We start from the raw sequence: 18,694 nt of genomic DNA, 5'->3' as shown, positions 1-18,694 counted from the left end.
CAAGTAACGTCACATCTAGGTTTTGCATTGAGAAATGCAGCCTGTTTGCCAGCACAGAAGTTATGGCTTTGTTGTAACGTAACACACAAATATCAACATTCAAAGACTGTGGGTCAACAGGCAGTTTCTAAATAATAATATTGATGGACGCATATACAGATGAAAGCAAAATGCCTCTTCCAATTTACTTGTAAACTCAAAACAATGTTTCATGAAAGAATACACAATACACTCATCCATTACTGGGGGATGCTGAGCTCTCCATTTGGGAATGAAGCAATTCCACATCAATTTATAAAATGCCACATCAAAAAAGCATTGTTGTATGTCACGCTCAAAATGAAACATTCCTCAACACAAAGCAATTTAAAATGCCATTTCAGGAACACATGTTCATTTGTCAGCAGCTGGGAAGCCAGAGTTCAGAAACAGTAGAGGAAAACACCTGCTTGTGCCCCATTCTGGAAAAAAGTCTGGTTAATAGGAGGTATGGGCTAACATCCCAGCCCCAATGCAAATAAACTGAAGAGATAGAAATCTCATGGATGACAAACTCACACAGATCAATCTCAGATTGTCTTCTGTCCCCACGCACTTACCCGAGCACACACTCAATCTGGTGACCAGTGTATGAGTAGGTTTAGGAGATGTCACAAATCTACTATCTGGCTAGATTTTCCTCCAAGCAGAAGCAGAGGCTTTGGAGGGGGGGAGGAGAGGGGCTGACCCAAAACAACTGAAGAAAAAATTCAGTTTAGTTCAAACCAAAACAGAAAACGTGAAAAAAATTCAATTCTGAAACACATGGTGTTTCCCAGCTCTGCAGCTCTGAGCCTGGAAGCCATGAGAACATCACCTGAAGCCAGGGTTCTCAGGGCTTCTAGGCTCACAGCTGTGGAGCCAGGAGCCAAGCCCCACCTAGAGTCAGTGCCCCTAACGCTTCCCAACTTCCTGTCAAAGAGCTGAGTGCCTGGAAGTCCAGAGAGCCATCGCCAGAGCTGGATCCCCTAGGGCTGTCAGGACTGCCAGGCTCCTGGCTCCACAGCAGGGTGTCTGGAAACCCTGGAAGCCCAGGCATGGCGGGTCTGACCCAGAGCTTTGGATCATGGAATCAGTGGGGTCTCCGGGAGCTCACCAGGAATCCCTGCAGGGTTCCCATGGGTCGAACATTTCAGGCTCATCAAATCAGTATTTCACTGGAAAATTTTGGATCAGCTCTACTCCTGGATCCAGAATGAGAAGGAGAAAGACAGTGAAGCCGCAAGACTAACATGCTGACAGTCTATTGAAACTACAGACCTTTGTTCTCCTCAGTCATCTATACTCTGACTCCAAAGCTCTCCTCTTTCCTAATCCCTCACAGATCACCATGATCCACTGACAAACTGCAGCAGATAAAATGGAAAGGTAAAAAGCTAGAACATTGCTGACGCAAAACTGATTCAGATTCTGACTGACAACATCTATCTAAGCAATTACATATGATGACGACTCCAGCATCCGAGCACTTGGAACACTTGTAATAGAACAAGGAGTTCTTGCAAGCCTAGTGTATCCACCAGAATTTGGCAGGATCCAAAAGGACCACCCTCTTTCGTAACATAACATCAGCAAAATCACGGTTAGCTTCATTTTTTGGTCAATGCCAGGTTGGACTATTACTGTTTCTCACTCCCCCTAGGGCAGACCAAAAAAACTCTACCTCACTCAGAAACTCCAGCTTGTACAGCATGAAAGCAGTCATCTTAAAAAAAAAGAGTCCTTAATTGATAAGAATCTAAGAACAACGAATTACCATACTGTATCTAGCCAATCTTCCATTTGGTCCAGTATCCTGACTCTCACAGTGGCGAATACCAGTTATTCAGAGAAAGGTCAAGAAATATTATAGTGCACAATTATAGAACAAGAGGCCATAAGATTTTTTTCCCCTAAATTAGCAGTTGGCTTATGACCAGGTGCAGGAGGATTTACAGGTGTTTTATTTTTTAAATTCTCATCCAAAGCGTGGATGTTCTCAACACCCTTTTAAATATCTAATGTTAACTGAATCCTATGAATTTTTTGTCCTGGGTACTATCTTACAAGTTCCACATGCTGATTTATGCATGTGGAATAAAGTGTAATAAAGTATTTGTTTTTATTGGTTTCAACCCTGTTGTCTTTCACTTTCATTGAATGTCTTCTTGCTCTTATTCCTTTCAATTTGCAGCCTGGAAGGAGGATTTTCCATCTCAATATAGGCTGAGAGTGAAAGTTCTTGCACACTCTTAACTATAACGTTTCTATTGAAACGCTCAATTATTTGGTGAAGTTGCTGAGACACGCTGGACTCTTTTCAGACTTCAAGTGCACAAAGCATTTCTTTGGCATTTAAAGTGCTTTTGGAAAAGTTGAGTAGAAGATGTAAAAGCAAATCACAGCAGCTCATTCATGGATTCTGTTTGGGAAAGCCAGGCTTTTTTAATATCTTCAGCAACATGAAGGAGAGTGTGTTTGACCCATTTTTCTAAAATTTAGTGACCATTAGGTCAACCTGAGGCTCTTCTAGGGCCTTCTGCTGGATACCTAGAATCAAACTGATGAAAATGCATGCTTTGTTCAGAGCTTGAAAAGTTAGGTTCAGCTCTATATCACGTAATATAGGTACCGAAAGTGCAGTTCTACTCTGAACATTGCATGTATATAAAAAATGATATCATGGATGGGCTTTCATAATGATTGTGACTTAATGACTTGCAAGATGAGCAAAATTCATCTGGAAGTTTAAAAGATGGGATTTCCAACTGCCACAATTGCAAACTCAATCTGAGATCTGAGAGCGAGTCTGTTTTCTGTCTGGTTTGTGCATCCTGACCATAACTAAATAATTCTGCCCTCTGTTACATTTGTGCAAATCTCATTGCTTTCTATGCAGAGGTAAATACAGTCACTTAGGTGTGAATAAGGGCAGAATTTGGCCTTGAATCTGTAATTTAGCAATCCTGTCCATGATTCATAAGGCAGGCAGAACCCAGTTGACTCTCCCATAGGATTGGAATGCAACAGCTAACCAGAGTAAGCTGTAGTAATTTTGTATCTCTCTCTCTCACACACACACACACCTGGAAAATTGTTGGCTATAAAGAGAGGTAGAGAGCACTTCATGTCACTTTCTATGTGTATCTTGATAGCTGATTGATGAATGGCACTGTTGCTAAAAGCCCCATTCTGTCCTCCTTAACGGAAAGGTCATTGACCATAATATTGGGCTTTGAAAATTCAGGTGGAATTCTGTAAACAGGAAAATCTTCAGGATATCACCAGAGAGCAGAAGAAACTTCCATCTCAGACAGACAAGTCTTGCATAATCCAGCAAATATACAGCATTTTGATGTCTCTTAAAGGAATACTGTCAACTTGAAAAATCACATTCCTATCTGAAAATCTGTACCAACTATTGTTACAAGCAACATGTAAAGATTACTATAACAAAGATAGTAGAGAAATGTAATCTTTTTTCCGTTTACTTTGTGCATTTATTGCATTTATTTTGATTTGACATAAGAACACAAAAAAGAAGCCTACCTAATGCCTATATGTGCCTTGCCCAACAATTAAAATCACAATCCATGTAAAACAACAACAAAAATAGCAACAGTGTCTATTCTTCCAATACTGCCAACCCCAAGCATTCAAAAACCATGAGTCAGGCCCCAAAAATGATGAATGGCGTAAAAATCATAACATCGTTAAAACAACAATAAATTGTGTGTTTTTATTTGCCTTCTGGTGTCTGAGCCTTCAGCATGACCTTGGGTTACATTTTTAGGCTTTTCTCTGTAACCATAAGAGCTAGAAACTTACTTTTTAAAAAAAACGAAAGCTGAGATTCTCCTCTTATAGGAGAGCTTTAAGAAGAGTACAAGATATTGTGAGACTTGCAATAAAAGCATGAGTTGGCAAAAACCTTGTTTCACTTTTACTGTTTTCTTGACAGGCTGTGGCACTTCTTGGCTCCGATACCAGTATGAGGTCAAAAGCTCATACTCTGTCCTTGAGGCAGCTCACTTGCATGCACATCACTAGTTAGGCCCTGCAAGTGGACATTTACCAGTCACAGCAGCAGCAAAGCAAACTGAAAAGGCAAGAGACAAAAACGCACACAAGAGAAGAAAGGGATAGAAGCTGGAGGAATGGACCTGAGCACATTTGGGGGTGCTCCTTTGGGCCTGCCCACTCTGATTTGCTGGAAAGACCATTCTGAAAATTATCAGGGGAGCAAGAAAAACAACAAAAGATCTTGAGTCCTGTGGCACCTTTAAGACTAACAGATGTATTGGAGCATAAGATGTATTCACCCACAAAAGCTTGTGCTTCAATGCATCTGTTAGTCTTAAAGGTGCTACAGGACTCTCTGTTGCTTTTTACAGATCCAGACTAACAAGGCTACCCCACTGATACTTAACGAAAGACCTTGTCAGCTGATGATCTGGACCAGCATGTGTTCCCCCTTCCCCCAGTTTTTGAGATTCTCAATGCTTTTGTACTGACTAAAGTGTTTTGTTTTCCAGTGTTTGAAATTCTAATTAAGCCTCACATTAATATTAGTTAATCGTTATAATACAGGAACAGCCATCAGAGAGAATTTGTTCTGTTGTATGTGCCATAGGACCTGATTTTCCTCTTAAATCCCCAGTTTGACTCAGGTGATTTCAATGCAGGTACTCCTAATTTACACCAGGCTCAGAGGAGAATCAGACTTATAGTTTGACTAAGCTACTGCCTTATTAATCCTCTCAATTGTGCAGCCTGGGAACTGATTTCTAGTTCCAGTTTTTGATATTCTAAATGAGCCCTTCCCATATCTGATCACAGATAGGTCAACCATATACATTTTATGTTAAGTGGAGGAAGGGGAAAAGATTCATTGTGTTACCAAAATACGAGGCTAAAATTTTAACATACAAAATAACTTTGAAAGTAGTTTTGATTTTACCTTGAATGTCAATTTATCCCTCACCGCATCAAAACAAGGCTGTGATGTTCCTTAAACTGTACAAGCAAACTGAATATTTTTGAAACATTTTCTGTGAAGTATTAAAACAGTATCTCTCTTACAACTTGTTCTTCTGTTTCTTTTTCTTGAGTTTTTTCCTAAGCTGTGGGCCTGTCTCTAACTTCCCTCTTGACAAAAGAAATCAGTATTGTGGCCCAGGATGTATAGACTGGATTTTGACTTTTCTTATGAAAGAAAAACCTTTACAGGCTGGCATTGTTACTGAGGAAAGAATGAAGACTCTGTTATGTCAACACCTCTGAGAGCGATTGCCTAGACAGATATCCAAAAATAGGAGCAGAATGGAGAATGAAGAAGCTTGACAGATGACTATTCTATCCCAAATAGGTTCTTAGAGCATACTCATCACTATAGTATCTGCACCTTCTAGAAGTGCATTAAGCAATGAGACTAACATTTGTCATGTGTTTGTTCTCTCCTCCTCTCTCCAGAGGGAGAAAAGCATGCAGTGAAGTGTCTTGTCTACTAGGGTTGTTTAATACATGTGTCGCTATGTATTTATGTTACAGAAACCAAAGTTACAGAAATATGTTTTGCACTTAGGCTAGAAGGTGGTGAGGTTTGTGAAGGTCCTTAGTTCCTGTGGGAGTTCATTCCACAATCTTGGATTGGCCCCGAGAAAGTTCTGTTGCCTGCACAGACGAGTTTAACCCTTATTGTACAGAGTTCCCATGTGCCGGGGAACAGAGTTAATCACCATGGTCTTCATATCCCAGAGCTTTAGGCAGTATTTTAGATATCTTGAGCTCAAGGCCTGGAGTACCTTGAAGATAAGAACCGAGACCTTGAACTCGATTTGAAATTCTGCTGTGCTTGAAGTAGCCTGTGTTGCTGAGGAGCCACACTGCAGCCAACTAGAGATGGATCCATCTAATTGTTCTTGCTTTCTTCCTTTGTCTTTGTTGCTTTTTTATTTTGCCTGTCATTCTGTATGCCATAACTTAAGAACATAAGCTTGGCCATACTGGCTCAAATCAATGGTCCATCTAGCCCAGTATCCTTTCTCTGAGAGCAGCCAGAGCCAGAGGTTTCTGGCAGGTGGAGGTTTAGGGACATACGGAGCATGGGGTTGCATCCCTGAAAATTCTGGCTACTAGCCATTGATGGACCTATCCTCCATGAATTTATCTAATTATTTTTTAACCCATTTATAATGTTGGTCTTCACAACATCCCATGGCAACAAGTTCCACATGTGTTGTGTGAAGAAGTATTTCCTTTTGTTTGTTTAAAGCCTAATTTAACCAGGTGATTCTTAGTTCTTGTGTTATGAGAAGGAGTAAACAACACTTCCTTATTTACTTTCTCCACACCAGTCATAATTTTATAGACCTCTATCATATCCCCCCTTAGTCGTCTCTTTTCTAAACTGAACAATCCCACTCTTTTTAATCTCTCCTCTGATGAAAGATGTTCCATCCCCATAATCATGTTCATTGCCCTTCTCTGTAACTTTTCCAATTCTAATTTTTTTTTTTTTTTTGAGATGGGGCAACCAGAACTGCCTGCAGTATTCCAGGTGTGGGCGTATAATGGATTTATATAGCGGCATAATGATATTTTCTGTTTTATTATCTCTTTCCTAACGGTTCCTAACATTCTGTTAGCTCTTAAGTGCTGCTGCACACTGAGTGGATGTTTTCAGAGAACTATCCACGATGACTCCAAGATCTCTCTCTTGGGTGGTAACAGCTAATTTAGAACCCATCATTTTGCATGTATAGTTGGGATTATGTTTCCCAATATGCATTACTTTGCACGTATCAATGTTGCATTTCATCTGCCATTTTGTTGCCCAGTCACCCAGTTTAGCGAGATCCATTTGTAAATCTTCACAGTCAGCTTTGGACTTAACAATTTTAACAAATTGTGTATCATCTGCAAAGTTTGTCACTTCACCGTTCACCCCTTTTTCTAGATCATTTATGAATATATTGAACAGCACTGGTCTCAGTACAGATCATTGGGGGACTGCTATTTACCTCTCTCCATTGTGAAAACTGTCTGTCTATTCCTACTCTGTTTCCTCTCTTTTAACCAGTCACTGATCCATAAAATGATTCTCTCTGTCATCCCATAACTGCTTAGTATGCTTAACAGCCTTTGACGAGGAACCTAGTAAAAGGCTTTCTGAAAATCCAAATACACTATATGTCTGTTGATTCCCTCAACGAATTCTAATTGAATTTGGTAAGGCATGATTTCCCTTTACAAAATCTGAGTTGACTCTTCCCCAACAGGTCATGTTTATCTACATCTAATAATTTTTTTCTTTGCTATGGTTTCAACCAATCTGCCTGGTACTGAAGTTAGGCTTACCGGCCAAAATGAACAGTTGCAATTGTGCTTACTAGTTTAAAAGGAGAGTTACTCTAATTAAATTGTGAAAGGATTATAGAATTATGTTTTCCATCCCTCTTACTAAGCAGAAAATCAAGGTCTTTGCATCCAAATGAACAGTGCTCAAAGTCAGCTAAAGGCCACATTTCCACACAACTTTTTTTTTTTTTTTAAAGCTACATAAGAGATGGTATATTCTGATTGAGTATGTCGTTTTATAAAGGGTATATTCAATAGCACACACAGGCAGATCAGAGTTCTCATGCTCTGTTTGCGGCACCGAAGGCATAGCTCACAACATAGAGAGGGCCAGCAAGAGCAGCAGCAGTTGTGATTCTATATTCACAAAAGAAAAATATATTTCTCCAATAGAAACACAGCTATTAAGTGTCAGCAGCTGGAGCCGGGGAGCCAGGCCCCATAGACACATCCTGCACACTAGCCATCTACCAACCTTACGGTTCTGCCTGCAGACCTTCAAGAGCGGCTGCAGAGTAATTTAGGTTTAATTTACCAAATGTAACCAACAACGAGGACCAAGTAATTAGGAATGCATTGCTTAGCCAGTTGCTGGGGTGACATTTGACCACAGAGGAGATGAGAATATTGCCAAAGTCTTGATGTGCAAGTTCTCCTGGATATAAATGGGCATGCTTCTCGGAAGTCTCTCCATCAAAGAGGAGAAACAGGAAGAAACCCAAAATTAGTGAACAGAAGGCAGCTAACAAGTTAAGGTGATCCACCTGGTCCTAACACTGCATCAGGGAAAACGCCTTCAATGTTCAGCAGGCACAGAAGCACCATCCCCAGCTCAAGGAGACATACTCACACTAGCTCGGATTAAGTCAGCATGTTAAAAGCAGGGGATAGCGGCAGTAGTGAGAGAGACTAGCTGCCAGGACTGTGTGCTTGTCAGAGACACTGGGTACATGCTCAGAAGGGCCGGCTCCAGTCACCAGCCGACCAAGCATGTGCTTGGGGCGGCACCTTGGAAGGGGCGGCCAATCTTGGGATGGTGGGGGTGCTCGGGGTTTTTTGGTTTTTTTTGGTTCGGTTGGGCAGCGCTCGAGGTTTTTTTGTTCGTTTGTTTTTGTTTCAGCAGCGCGGCACGGTGGGGGTGGGGGCTTCGGCGGTGCGTCACTGGGGGGGAGGGGTGGGGGTTGGCGTGGTGCAGAGCTGGGGTTGTGTGGCCTGGCGCAGCCCTCGAGGTTTGGGTAGCGCGGCGCTGGGGGTGGGGGGAGTTTGGCCCGGCGCTCGGGGGAAGGGGGGTTTCGGTGGTGCGGCACGGCGCTGGGGGCAGGGGTTTCGGTGGCTCGGCACTCGGGGGGGAGGCCGGGGGTTTGGGGGGGGGGGCGCGGGGGGGGGGGGTGCTGGGTGTTATGGCGGGGCAGCGCTTTTTTTTTTTGCCTGGGGCGGCAAAAGAGTTAGAGCTGGCCCTGATGTTCAGGGTAGCTAGTTCCTCCCCGTTTGTGCTGCGGCAACTACATTCTGTTTTTAGAGTACTAGCTCAGTGAGAGCTAGTGAGGGTATATCTCCTTGAACTGGGAATCACACCCCCAGCTCCAAGTGGAGACATATCCTTACTGTGTGGCTGCTATTCCAGCTACTGCTGCAGAGGCTGGGTGTGTGCGCAATTGTGTATATCCTTTCTTGGCTAAATTCTGCCCGTTTTTTTGACTCTGCTGTAAATTGGTGTTTGCTATGAAGGGTTTTATTGTGTGTGTCTTGCCTGGCCTAAATTCCAACATAGCTCCCTGCAGTCCCCTCTTGTTTAATGCCAAGCTGAGAAAAATCCTGGCTCTTGATTTTATTTGGATTTTCATTTGCTAGGCCCAATCCTGAGCATCTGCAACTCCTAAGCGTCTGTGAAGGTAATGGGAATTGTGGGTGCTCAGTGCTGCTCAAGATAAAGTTTTTTTTTTTTTTTTTTTTTTTAAACAAGAGAGGGAGCATGTCAGAGTTCAGCAGGGTACCAGACTACATATGTGCAATTTCCAAAAAAGCACAGACTGCATTTAATCTGCTGCATAGATGCAGTTGCAATGCAATGGATGAATAACTGACGGACTTCTGTCTCTTGTACCTGCATTTGATGCCCCAGACAACGGAGTGTGTGGTGTGTAACAGTTTATCTATATACCCTGATATGAACATACCAGAGACTTAAGTTTTCAGACATTACACCAAAGCCCCCAGAAAATGAATGACACGCTGCCATTCAAGAATTCACGACCACCACATTTGAATTGGCTTCTCACTTTTTTTTCTATGTATAAATGAGAAAGCTAAGCAAATTCTTTTTGTCGGATGCAAAATTCTCTGGAATGAAATGGCAAAACATTTTGTGACTTTTGCATGGACCTAAAAATTTATTCTAATTTTTTCTAAACTTTTAGATTTCACAGCTATCACTCAGTTTCATTTAGCAGAGGAAAAACATGAAATGCCGAAACTTACAGAAAAAATTATCAACTGAGAACACCGACAACAGGCTGCTTTGAAAAAAATGGGTCAATACATGCAACTGTTATTAGCCATACAAATCTTTATTAATCTTTTTACCTTTATGATATATGAATGGGCCAAATTCAGTTCTCATTTATACTAGTGTAAATATGGAGTAACACCATCAAGATTAGTGTTCTGAATGGGAGCCGAATTTGGGCCAATATGCAATGGGTGAAATTCAGATTAGCACAAGGCCTGTGCACCACTTAAGCTCCATTTTGATGACTTCAGTGGTGTGACTTTACTCTCACAGAAATAAGAAATTATTTAAAAAAAAGTGATTTATTATTAGCAATCTTGTGTAAGAAAAATACAAAGATTATAGCCTGTAATTTGTTTTGCTATTCTACATCAAGATCAAAAATAGCTGCTTGTCAATTAACCTTGGCGTAAATATTTATCTGGATAGTCTGGTTAAGAGTACTGTGCATGCACGCATTATTACTTTAATGTCATGAACAGATGCACTGAAGTAGAAAAAGAATCTGATCAAGTAAAAAAAACACAAATAAAAACCACACTGATATCTAAAATTCAATCTATACATTGACATAATTTGCTATCATGTTTTATGTACAACACAGGATTGTGTTCAACATATTAGGAAAATTTCTGCTCTAAGTCTGGAGAACGTGCATAGAAGAAATCGGTGGAACAATTTTCACTTATACTGATGTAAATGAGAGCAGAATTTGGCCCATTTAGTTCAATACTATAAAGAGCTTTAAGACACATGTAATAGGATCAGTAATGGCAAATAACAGAATATGCATGAAAACCAGGTCTACCCTCAAGATGTAATGAGATGTCTAAAAGAACAATATTGCATATTTAAAACATGATTTTTCCTTATGCTGCTAGGGATAGCATATTGTACTATTAGGTACTTCTACCCAAAAAGTACAATCCTGAAAATAATAGCTGCTAAATAACGTTATGTCTCACCTAACTGCTTTTCCAGTTCCTCTCTCCGTATCCTAGCAAGCCGTTGTCTGTCATCAACTTTTAGTACAGGTGGATGGTCTGCAACAACAAAAAACAAACAAAAAAATCAGGAAGAGAGATTAAGATCTTATATTAGAAAATGCAAGTTTACTAGAACAGCAACCACTACCTACAATGGTAGCTATAATGGCAGTCTCAAACATATAAAATCCAGTGTCTCTAGAAATCCCTCATATTAAACGAAGACTATCTATTTAATATAAGTGTGAACCCATTCTAATTATACCAAGGTGAAAAGAACCAACATAAATGCTCACTGAAAAATCTAGGGTAATGTGGCAACCCTGATCCCTCTAGCAAGGTTGGCTGTTCTTGCTACAACAAAGCTAGATTTTTTTTAGATCTTTATAACTTAGAGACTTTTAAAATCACTTTGGAGTCAACTTTGGTTCTTTTTTTGTGTGGGTACAGTTTGGAAAAAAAAAAGTTTATCTCAAGGAAGAAATACAGTAAGATGCTGTTTAGTAATGGGGACATTTCTGGAATTTTAAAAAATGATGGGAGATTCAGCAGAGTTTAACTTTAACCACGTAAGTAATATCACAGCATGCTTCAAAATAAACACAAGCTTAAGTGCTTTCCTGAATCAATAAACCAAGCATACATCATGTATTTTTAATTTTTGTGTGTGTGTGTTCTGAAGCTGGCAGGGCAATAGTGCAATATCTCATTGATGTTGCATTGTAATTTCCAATAAGACACTGAAACCAAACCTTGATACAGAACCACAGAGTACGCTCACTGTACAGTACATCGACCATGAAATGGTAATAGCTTTGAAAAAGCCATTTCCTTTAGGACTGTTGAAGTGCAGTACATGAAAAACCAAGTTAGATCTTGACAAAGTAATGCGCAGAATTTATGTCCCCCACAGAAAAATGACTCTCTGACGGGGAAGCAAACGGAAGCCACAAGAGCAGTCATGCAATCCTCCCCAGCAGTATGTTTTGGATGCCCAGGGCAGCCAGCAGAGAGGTAAATTACTGTGGGGCACGGAGCAGGACTGGGAAAGACCCAGCTGGTGGCTCCTACCCTGCAATGGGCTCCATTGCTAGTCACAGCTGAGCTGGGGAAGACGGGACTTCCTCTTCCCCTGCATGGCATCCGGGGCTGGGTCAGACCCACCCCTAGTTCCCCCCTTCCCCACTGCAAGAAGCTCTGCAAACCTCCTCCCCCCACTTTCTGCACTCATTGCTCCTCAGCTGCAGGGGGAAGGATCCCTGTACAGGGAGCTGCTCCACCATCCACCCAACCCCTGTGCATACCCAGACCCTCCTGCCGAACCTCACCTCCCGCACTCAGAACCACGCTGATGAACCCCACTTCCCCTGCACCTGGACCACTCCAACAAGCCACCCGGATCCCCACCCCACTGAGCCCCAACCAGTTGCACCTGGATCCCCACCTCACTAAGCCCCATTCCCACAGCATCTGAACCCCTCAACGAAGGTACTTTGTCAGGGGAGATGTGGCAAAACTTGCTTTGCCACTACCTATTCTTTACTTGTTCTTTAGATAAATGAGTTCAGTCTTCAGGGTTGTTAATTTGACACTCCTCACAAATACTGAAAAGTTTACTAAAAAAACAAACAAACAACAGAAAAACAGAATGATAGAAAAGATTTTGGGGTATAATAAACAGTCAGTGTTATTTTGATACTGGGAAGAACTAGACCCCAGTTTTTATAGTTTTCATATTAAAACAAAGAACGGGGCTGGGACTGTGTCTTCATCATGAAAAGAGACTAGGACATTCTGGATGCGACTGGAATCTAAATAACAATGTAAGCAAGGTAACTATTAATATAGATACTACTGTGCTTCTAGAATCTCAAATGCATCAATTTTCAAGTAAAGGAAGTGGCACTCAATTTATACATGCAGTTATGCAACGTGAGTGCACATATATTTGATATACACCATCATATCAGGGATATGTGTGCATAAGTAAGTGTGTGCTAACGTCTGCATATGACTGCACCTTACTTTGAAAATCTGGTTTTATAATGTCCAAAGCCATGCTCCAACAGAAAATAACACTTTCACTGAATAAGCTTGAGGGAAAACATACATATTTGTGGAAAATAAATGTTGAAGCGAGGTTGAGATGTTTAAAAACTGATTTATGATGGCTGAGTTACAGTAAATAAATAATTTAGATATAATCATCTGACTTGATGCTGGTGCTCTAGAATGACAGAACCTTATCATCGTGGATGAATACATTGTTGCTCCCTGCCTTAAGTTTAATTATTTTAAAAATGTTATCAGTGAACAATGATCTGATGATGTAATACCAATCTGATTAGTGGTTAGAGATTACAGTCCTGATTCAATAAGTTACACTAATGGAAGACTAGAACAACAGTGGCAAATCACACTCAATGTTGGTAGAATGAAAGATAAATATATTAACTGGGCTACAAGCTGAAAATTAGGTTAACATTACTAAAGTGAAGTGAAAAGTCATTAACAAGGATACAGGTAATTTGTTATCTAAACCCACCAGGCCAGATTCTTAATTATTGTATATTGGCCTAGATTCCTGAAGGCTATGCTGTTTTATGCCAGTTTTGACTCTGGGTCCCATGCATGGTAGATATTCAGAATTTGGATTGATTTAAGAAAAACAGTGGCTCTTGTCCATTCTTTTTAACATACAGGGGCAGGATACAGGTTAACACAGCATTCCTTTCCGGAATGCCAACAAACCCCTCAATTCTTTTGACTGGCCCAGAGAAGACAGTTTATAAATCTCTCCAACTCGAGTAGGCTGTAGACATTTGGATCATTGTGCAATAAATATGAAATCCCTTAGGAAAGAGTTTGTTTTCAGCAACTTCAGCATTCTGTCAACTTGATGGTAAGTGATCGGGGAGATCAGGATCATCTAGAGTACATGCTGCTTCTTTCAGAATACACTATTCCCTACCTGGTTCTTTTCTACCTTCTGTCAGATGTTTACGTAGGAGAGAAGGAGAGGGATTCCTCTGAAAGGAACAAAGATTATAAGGAAAGATGAATTGTGAAAGTCTTGGCTAATAATGAGCAGCGGCTTGAATAAAAAAAAAAAAAAGTGCTCTCTTTCAATTTAAAGAACTCAATTACTCTTACTACATTGCACATTTAACAATCCTGATAGATATGCTAGAAAAGCCTCATGGAATTCAGCAGTATGTCCCAAATTGTGCAGGCAGTGCGCCTGTATTCTATCATGGGTTGTTCTCCATTGTATTTTTTGGGTGTGTGTAAGAGGAAATAAATTTTGGCAGAAGGGTGGGTATGAGAGCTCAGAGATTAGTGGCAAACCAAATATCACACCTGCCTCTGCTCTGCTGGTGGTTGGAATAGACAGGGGTAATGAAGCAAATCCTACTAGGTTAATTACATGTCTCTACTAGGTCTGGAAATCAACCCTTCATTGTTTGGCCTCATGCCCAAACTCCAACAATAGCACTCTGGATCCCACTGATCAGCTGACACTCCGAGTATATAATTTTAAAATATGTGGTTAGGTAGAAAAGTTCCACAGGGCACTGCTACCTCTTTTGTCTCTCGTCTCTTTGCACATTTAGACAGGGTCTCTCAGTTCAATGCATTCATGTCTAGGACCCAGAGGGACTGGCACTTTAGAGGAGAGTGAAAATGCCAGTCTATGTTCAGAGTAACATAACTCTGCCTTAATCTTATTTATCATGGTCACGTGCTCTGGGTTCTCTCACAGCGAGATGGAAGATGTGGTGCTAGGGGCCGCTGCTGCAGAGTTCCCTCAGCTCTCATTCACCTAAGTGGGAGTTGAGGGTGCACAGCTTCTTGTAGAAGGTGCTGAAGCAAGTTGCAGGAGCCGGCTGTTGGTATGGAAGTTGCTGAGTGGTCATGCTGCGATGTCTTTGTATTCATTATGCTCAGCTCCCCGTTTCATTATACTATTGAGATAATTATACTTAACAGAATTTCAGGGCATAATATACAAATGCTCAATATTTTACCTGTCTGACAGGAGTGCTCTGAGGTTATCAGGGAGGCACTGGTCATGGCTCCATAGCAAAAGTTTAATTTAGAACTTAAAGCAGGGATGCAACCCCTATGAAAATACAGTGAACCCTCCACAAAAGTTACACTGCTTCCTTTTTGAGTACAGAATGAATACATTTTCTGAGAATTTACAAGTAAAATCTATGAAATTAGTTTAGGAGTTATAATTAAACTAGATCCCTTAAGAAATGTAGCACTCAGTGTCAACCTTTTTTGTCTCCAACTATCTTAGCAATGGAATAATAGACTCATCAAACTTTCCATATAATTAATATTAATTGAAATTTTCTGCATAGGTTACATTTGAAGAAATTAGGTTATAATTATGCTAAATTACTGATTATTATATCTAATTATTAAGATTGCTTCATAGACGATGGGCCAGTTTCAGTAGCTCAGGCCACTCTTAACTGGGGCCATTGTGACATCACAGATAATGCTCCTTTCTTCGTGCCCATCTCCACTCAACACCCATAAGCACTCCTCACACACAAACACTTCCCTTCCCCTCTTGACGGCCATGGTACTGCTTTGTGGTGGTGGGAGACCTGAGGTGGACAGTGAGGGAGGTCAGGGGGAGAGAATGAGGAAGTGGATTGGATAGGGGGAAGCTAGTGTGTGTGAGGGCCCATGGGAAAGGAGGACCGTGTGTTGGCCACCAGTGCTATTCAAAGGGAGAGCCTTCCCTCTCATCTACATTCTCTCTATCTCCCTAATCCTTGCACTGTTCTGTTCTCATCTGCCTCAAGCCTTTTATAGATAACTTTTAAAAAAGAAATAGATCTGTTTCCTTTCAGCTATGACAGTCAAGTTCCAGTTTCACATCATGGAAGATTACTTGGTAAGTGTGCTGGCGTATTTTTTACAAAAATAATTATAACAAAAACACCACCACCATCGCCCCTCCACCCACTCACAGAGTAAACTTTGTTCAGGACAGAACTTGGGCATTTTTACTACCATGTCATGAAAATGCTTTGAGCATGTTTTCATAACAGTGGTAAAAACAACTGTATCAGCTAAATCAGTAAACCAATTGCAAGTTAAGGGCCAGATTCACTAGTAAACACTGACTGGTTTGCACTGTTTCACTGATGCAAAATAACTGTAAACCTGGTGTAATTGGCCACTACACTGCAGCTATTTTGTGCTGCTCCAGAGTTCTGCAAAACACACAAAATGTATCCGTGAATTCAGCCTTAATGGATAAAATAAAATTTTAAAAAAATGTAACGTTTGATACTAATACATTGTGAGACTCATTCTGGACATTACACGGTAGCGCTCTCTTTTTGTATAGCATTCATGTAGTTATGGCTTGGTATAAGAAGAGGGCGGGAGCATTTGGTGAGCAGTGAAGTGGTGCTATGCCCAGTCCGCCACTGGTGCAAGATCCCTGAGGGACTTCATTCTAGTGGCGTAGGTTACAGGTGCTCTTTTTAAGCTCTAACGTGCATGGAGCCTAGAAACTCAGAAACTGTAACTCCATCTCCACTTTGCCCAAGCTCCCCTGGGACTGAGTGGAGAACCAAGCTTTAGGAACTGAGTTTTGTTTGGGATGGGGCAGAAACTCTACTCACTCACAAACAGTGTGAGCGATTGCTTAAGACTGGACTCTGGCACTGTTATAACCATGGAATGAAAATGCATGTTACCCTTATCAACACCTGTCTTAGCCGGGGGAAGCGGCACCATTCTGAAACATGGGTACTAATTTTACTAGTGCAGAGGCAGCCTTGCTAGCTTTAAGATTGTGCCTCATGCACTGAGACCTGACTCCTTCCATTTAGGAACTAAGGGCTTGTCTACACAACTATTTAAATCGTAGCAAGCAAGGGTGTGAAACTACCCCCAAGGTAGCCTGTTGATTTCATGTGCTTTTTCTGGTGTAAGTACAGATAGAGAGATGACTTTTTTCCCCATTTTTCAGAACTAAAATGTACATGGCTTTTTTGCTTCTTTGTGCATCATCAGCACAGCTGAGCAGGAATAATCATTCATAATTATTTTCAACTGAAGTAGCAGCAGATGAAATATAAGAGCCCAAAACATTTTTAAAGGTTCTACAAAAATAACAGCTTTTCTGTGGTCTAGGCAAACAAACAGTGGTGATGAGAAGTGTATAATGGCGTACCTGCTTTAGCTGCAGAGTTGTTGGGGCTTTGCCCTGAAGCAGCAGAAGTGGGAAGGCTGGAAGAAGCAGCTTTCTTGTCTTGCACTTTAGAGTCTTCTGATGCTAAAAAGAGAAGGGAAAGAGATTACATAATTAACCATGCTATTAGAAAACAGTCTCTCTCTATTACACTGTAAGTTATTCATGTTATATAGCATTTAATTAACAACTCTGGCCCTGCCTGTTGTTTTAGAAAAAGTACCCTATAACATTTGGTGCAGACAAATGGTCCTTCCAAATTTCCCCACAAAACTTCAACGCCATGCATGTTTATCATAGAATATTCGGGCTGGAAGAGACCTCAGGAGGTCATCTAGTCCAATCCCCTGCTCAAAGCAGGATCAACACCAACTAAATCATCCCAGCCAGGGCTTTGTCAAGCCGGGCCTTAAAAACCTCTAAGGATGGAGATTCCACCACCTCCCTAGGTAACCCATTCCAGTGCTTCACCACTCTCCTAGTGAAACAGTGTTTCCTAATATCCAACCTAGATCTCCTCCACTGCAACTTGAGACCATTGCTTCTTGTTCTGTCATCTGCCACCACTGAGACCAGCCTAGCTCCATCCTCTTTGGAACCCCCCTTCAGGTAGTTGAAGGCTATCAAATCTCCCCCTCACTCTTCTCTTCTGCAGATTAAATAATCCCAGTTCCCTCAGCCTCTCCTAAGTCATGTGCTCCAGCCCCCTAATCATTTCCGTTGTCTTCTGCTGGACTCTCTCCAATTTGTCCACATCCCTTATGTAGTGGGTGGACCAAAACTGGGCACAATACTCCAGGTGTGGCCTCACCAGCGCCGAATAGAGGGGAATAATTACTTCCCTCGATCTGCTGGCAATGCTCCTACTAATACAGCCCAATATGCCGTTGGCCTTCTTGGCCTTCAATGAGGGCACACTGCTGACTCATATCCAGCTTCTCGTCCACTGTAATCCCCAGGTCCTTTTCTGCAGAACTGCTGCTTAACCAATCGGTCTCCAGGCTGTAGCGGTGCATAGGATTCTTCCTTCCTAATCTAGCCATGCAACTCCCCACTCAGGTTGAGGAAAGATGTATAACAAAATTCCCCCTCTACAGTGCTCCCTTTAATACTGTCTCTGAATTGTCTATGCTATACTACTAAAGGCTCATTTTTTTCTTGTTTCCTCTCAGCGATGCTTAAATCCATGTTGAGTCATTACCTCTGACCAGCATATGAGACCACTGCTTCCAAAATCAGCCACATATACCAAAATTCATCAGCCTTCAAACACCTGCTCCTGATCCAGTTCCTATAGAAGCAGGGCCGGCTCTAGCTTTTTTGCTGCCCCAAGCAGCAAAAAAAAGCGCCGCCCCCGAGCCCCCCCGCCGAGCGCCGGAGCCCGCCCCCCCCCGTGCCGAGCACCGCCAGAACCTCCCCCGAGCGCCGAGCCCCGCGCCGCCCCCGCCAGCGCTGCGCCGCCGGAGCCGGCTCCCGCCCCCTGCCAAGCGCCGCCGGAACCCCCTCCAGCGCCACGCCTGCGCCGTACCCCCACGGAGCGCCGCTCGCTGGAACCCCCCGGAGCGCCGAGCTCCGTGCCGCCAGAGCCCGCCCCCC

At 41.9% G+C, this 18,694-nt stretch overlaps 1 protein-coding gene across 5 annotated transcripts in view; it reads right to left on the bottom strand.

Moving 5' to 3' along the window:
- The window catches only part of MAP7 (microtubule associated protein 7), a 192,277-nt gene that overhangs the window by 60,222 nt on the left and 113,361 nt on the right, over positions 1 to 18,694 (bottom strand). For all 5 annotated transcript variants that reach the window (XM_034765577.1, XM_034765575.1, XM_034765576.1 and 2 more), the window contains exons 2-3: positions 17,081 to 17,182; positions 10,852 to 10,929 (exon numbers count right to left, since the gene is read on the bottom strand). In XM_034765577.1, the coding sequence (XP_034621468.1) occupies positions 10,852 to 10,929; positions 17,081 to 17,182 (180 nt within the window). The remainder of the gene's footprint in view (positions 1 to 10,851; positions 10,930 to 17,080; positions 17,183 to 18,694) is intronic.

The sequence above is a fragment of the Trachemys scripta genome, chromosome 3 (assembly GCF_013100865.1).
Source record: "Trachemys scripta elegans isolate TJP31775 chromosome 3, CAS_Tse_1.0, whole genome shotgun sequence".
NCBI classification, from domain to species: Eukaryota; Metazoa; Chordata; order Testudines; family Emydidae; genus Trachemys; species Trachemys scripta.
Note: the sequence above shows the minus strand (reverse complement) of the source record. Positions and strands in the feature narration are given on the sequence as shown.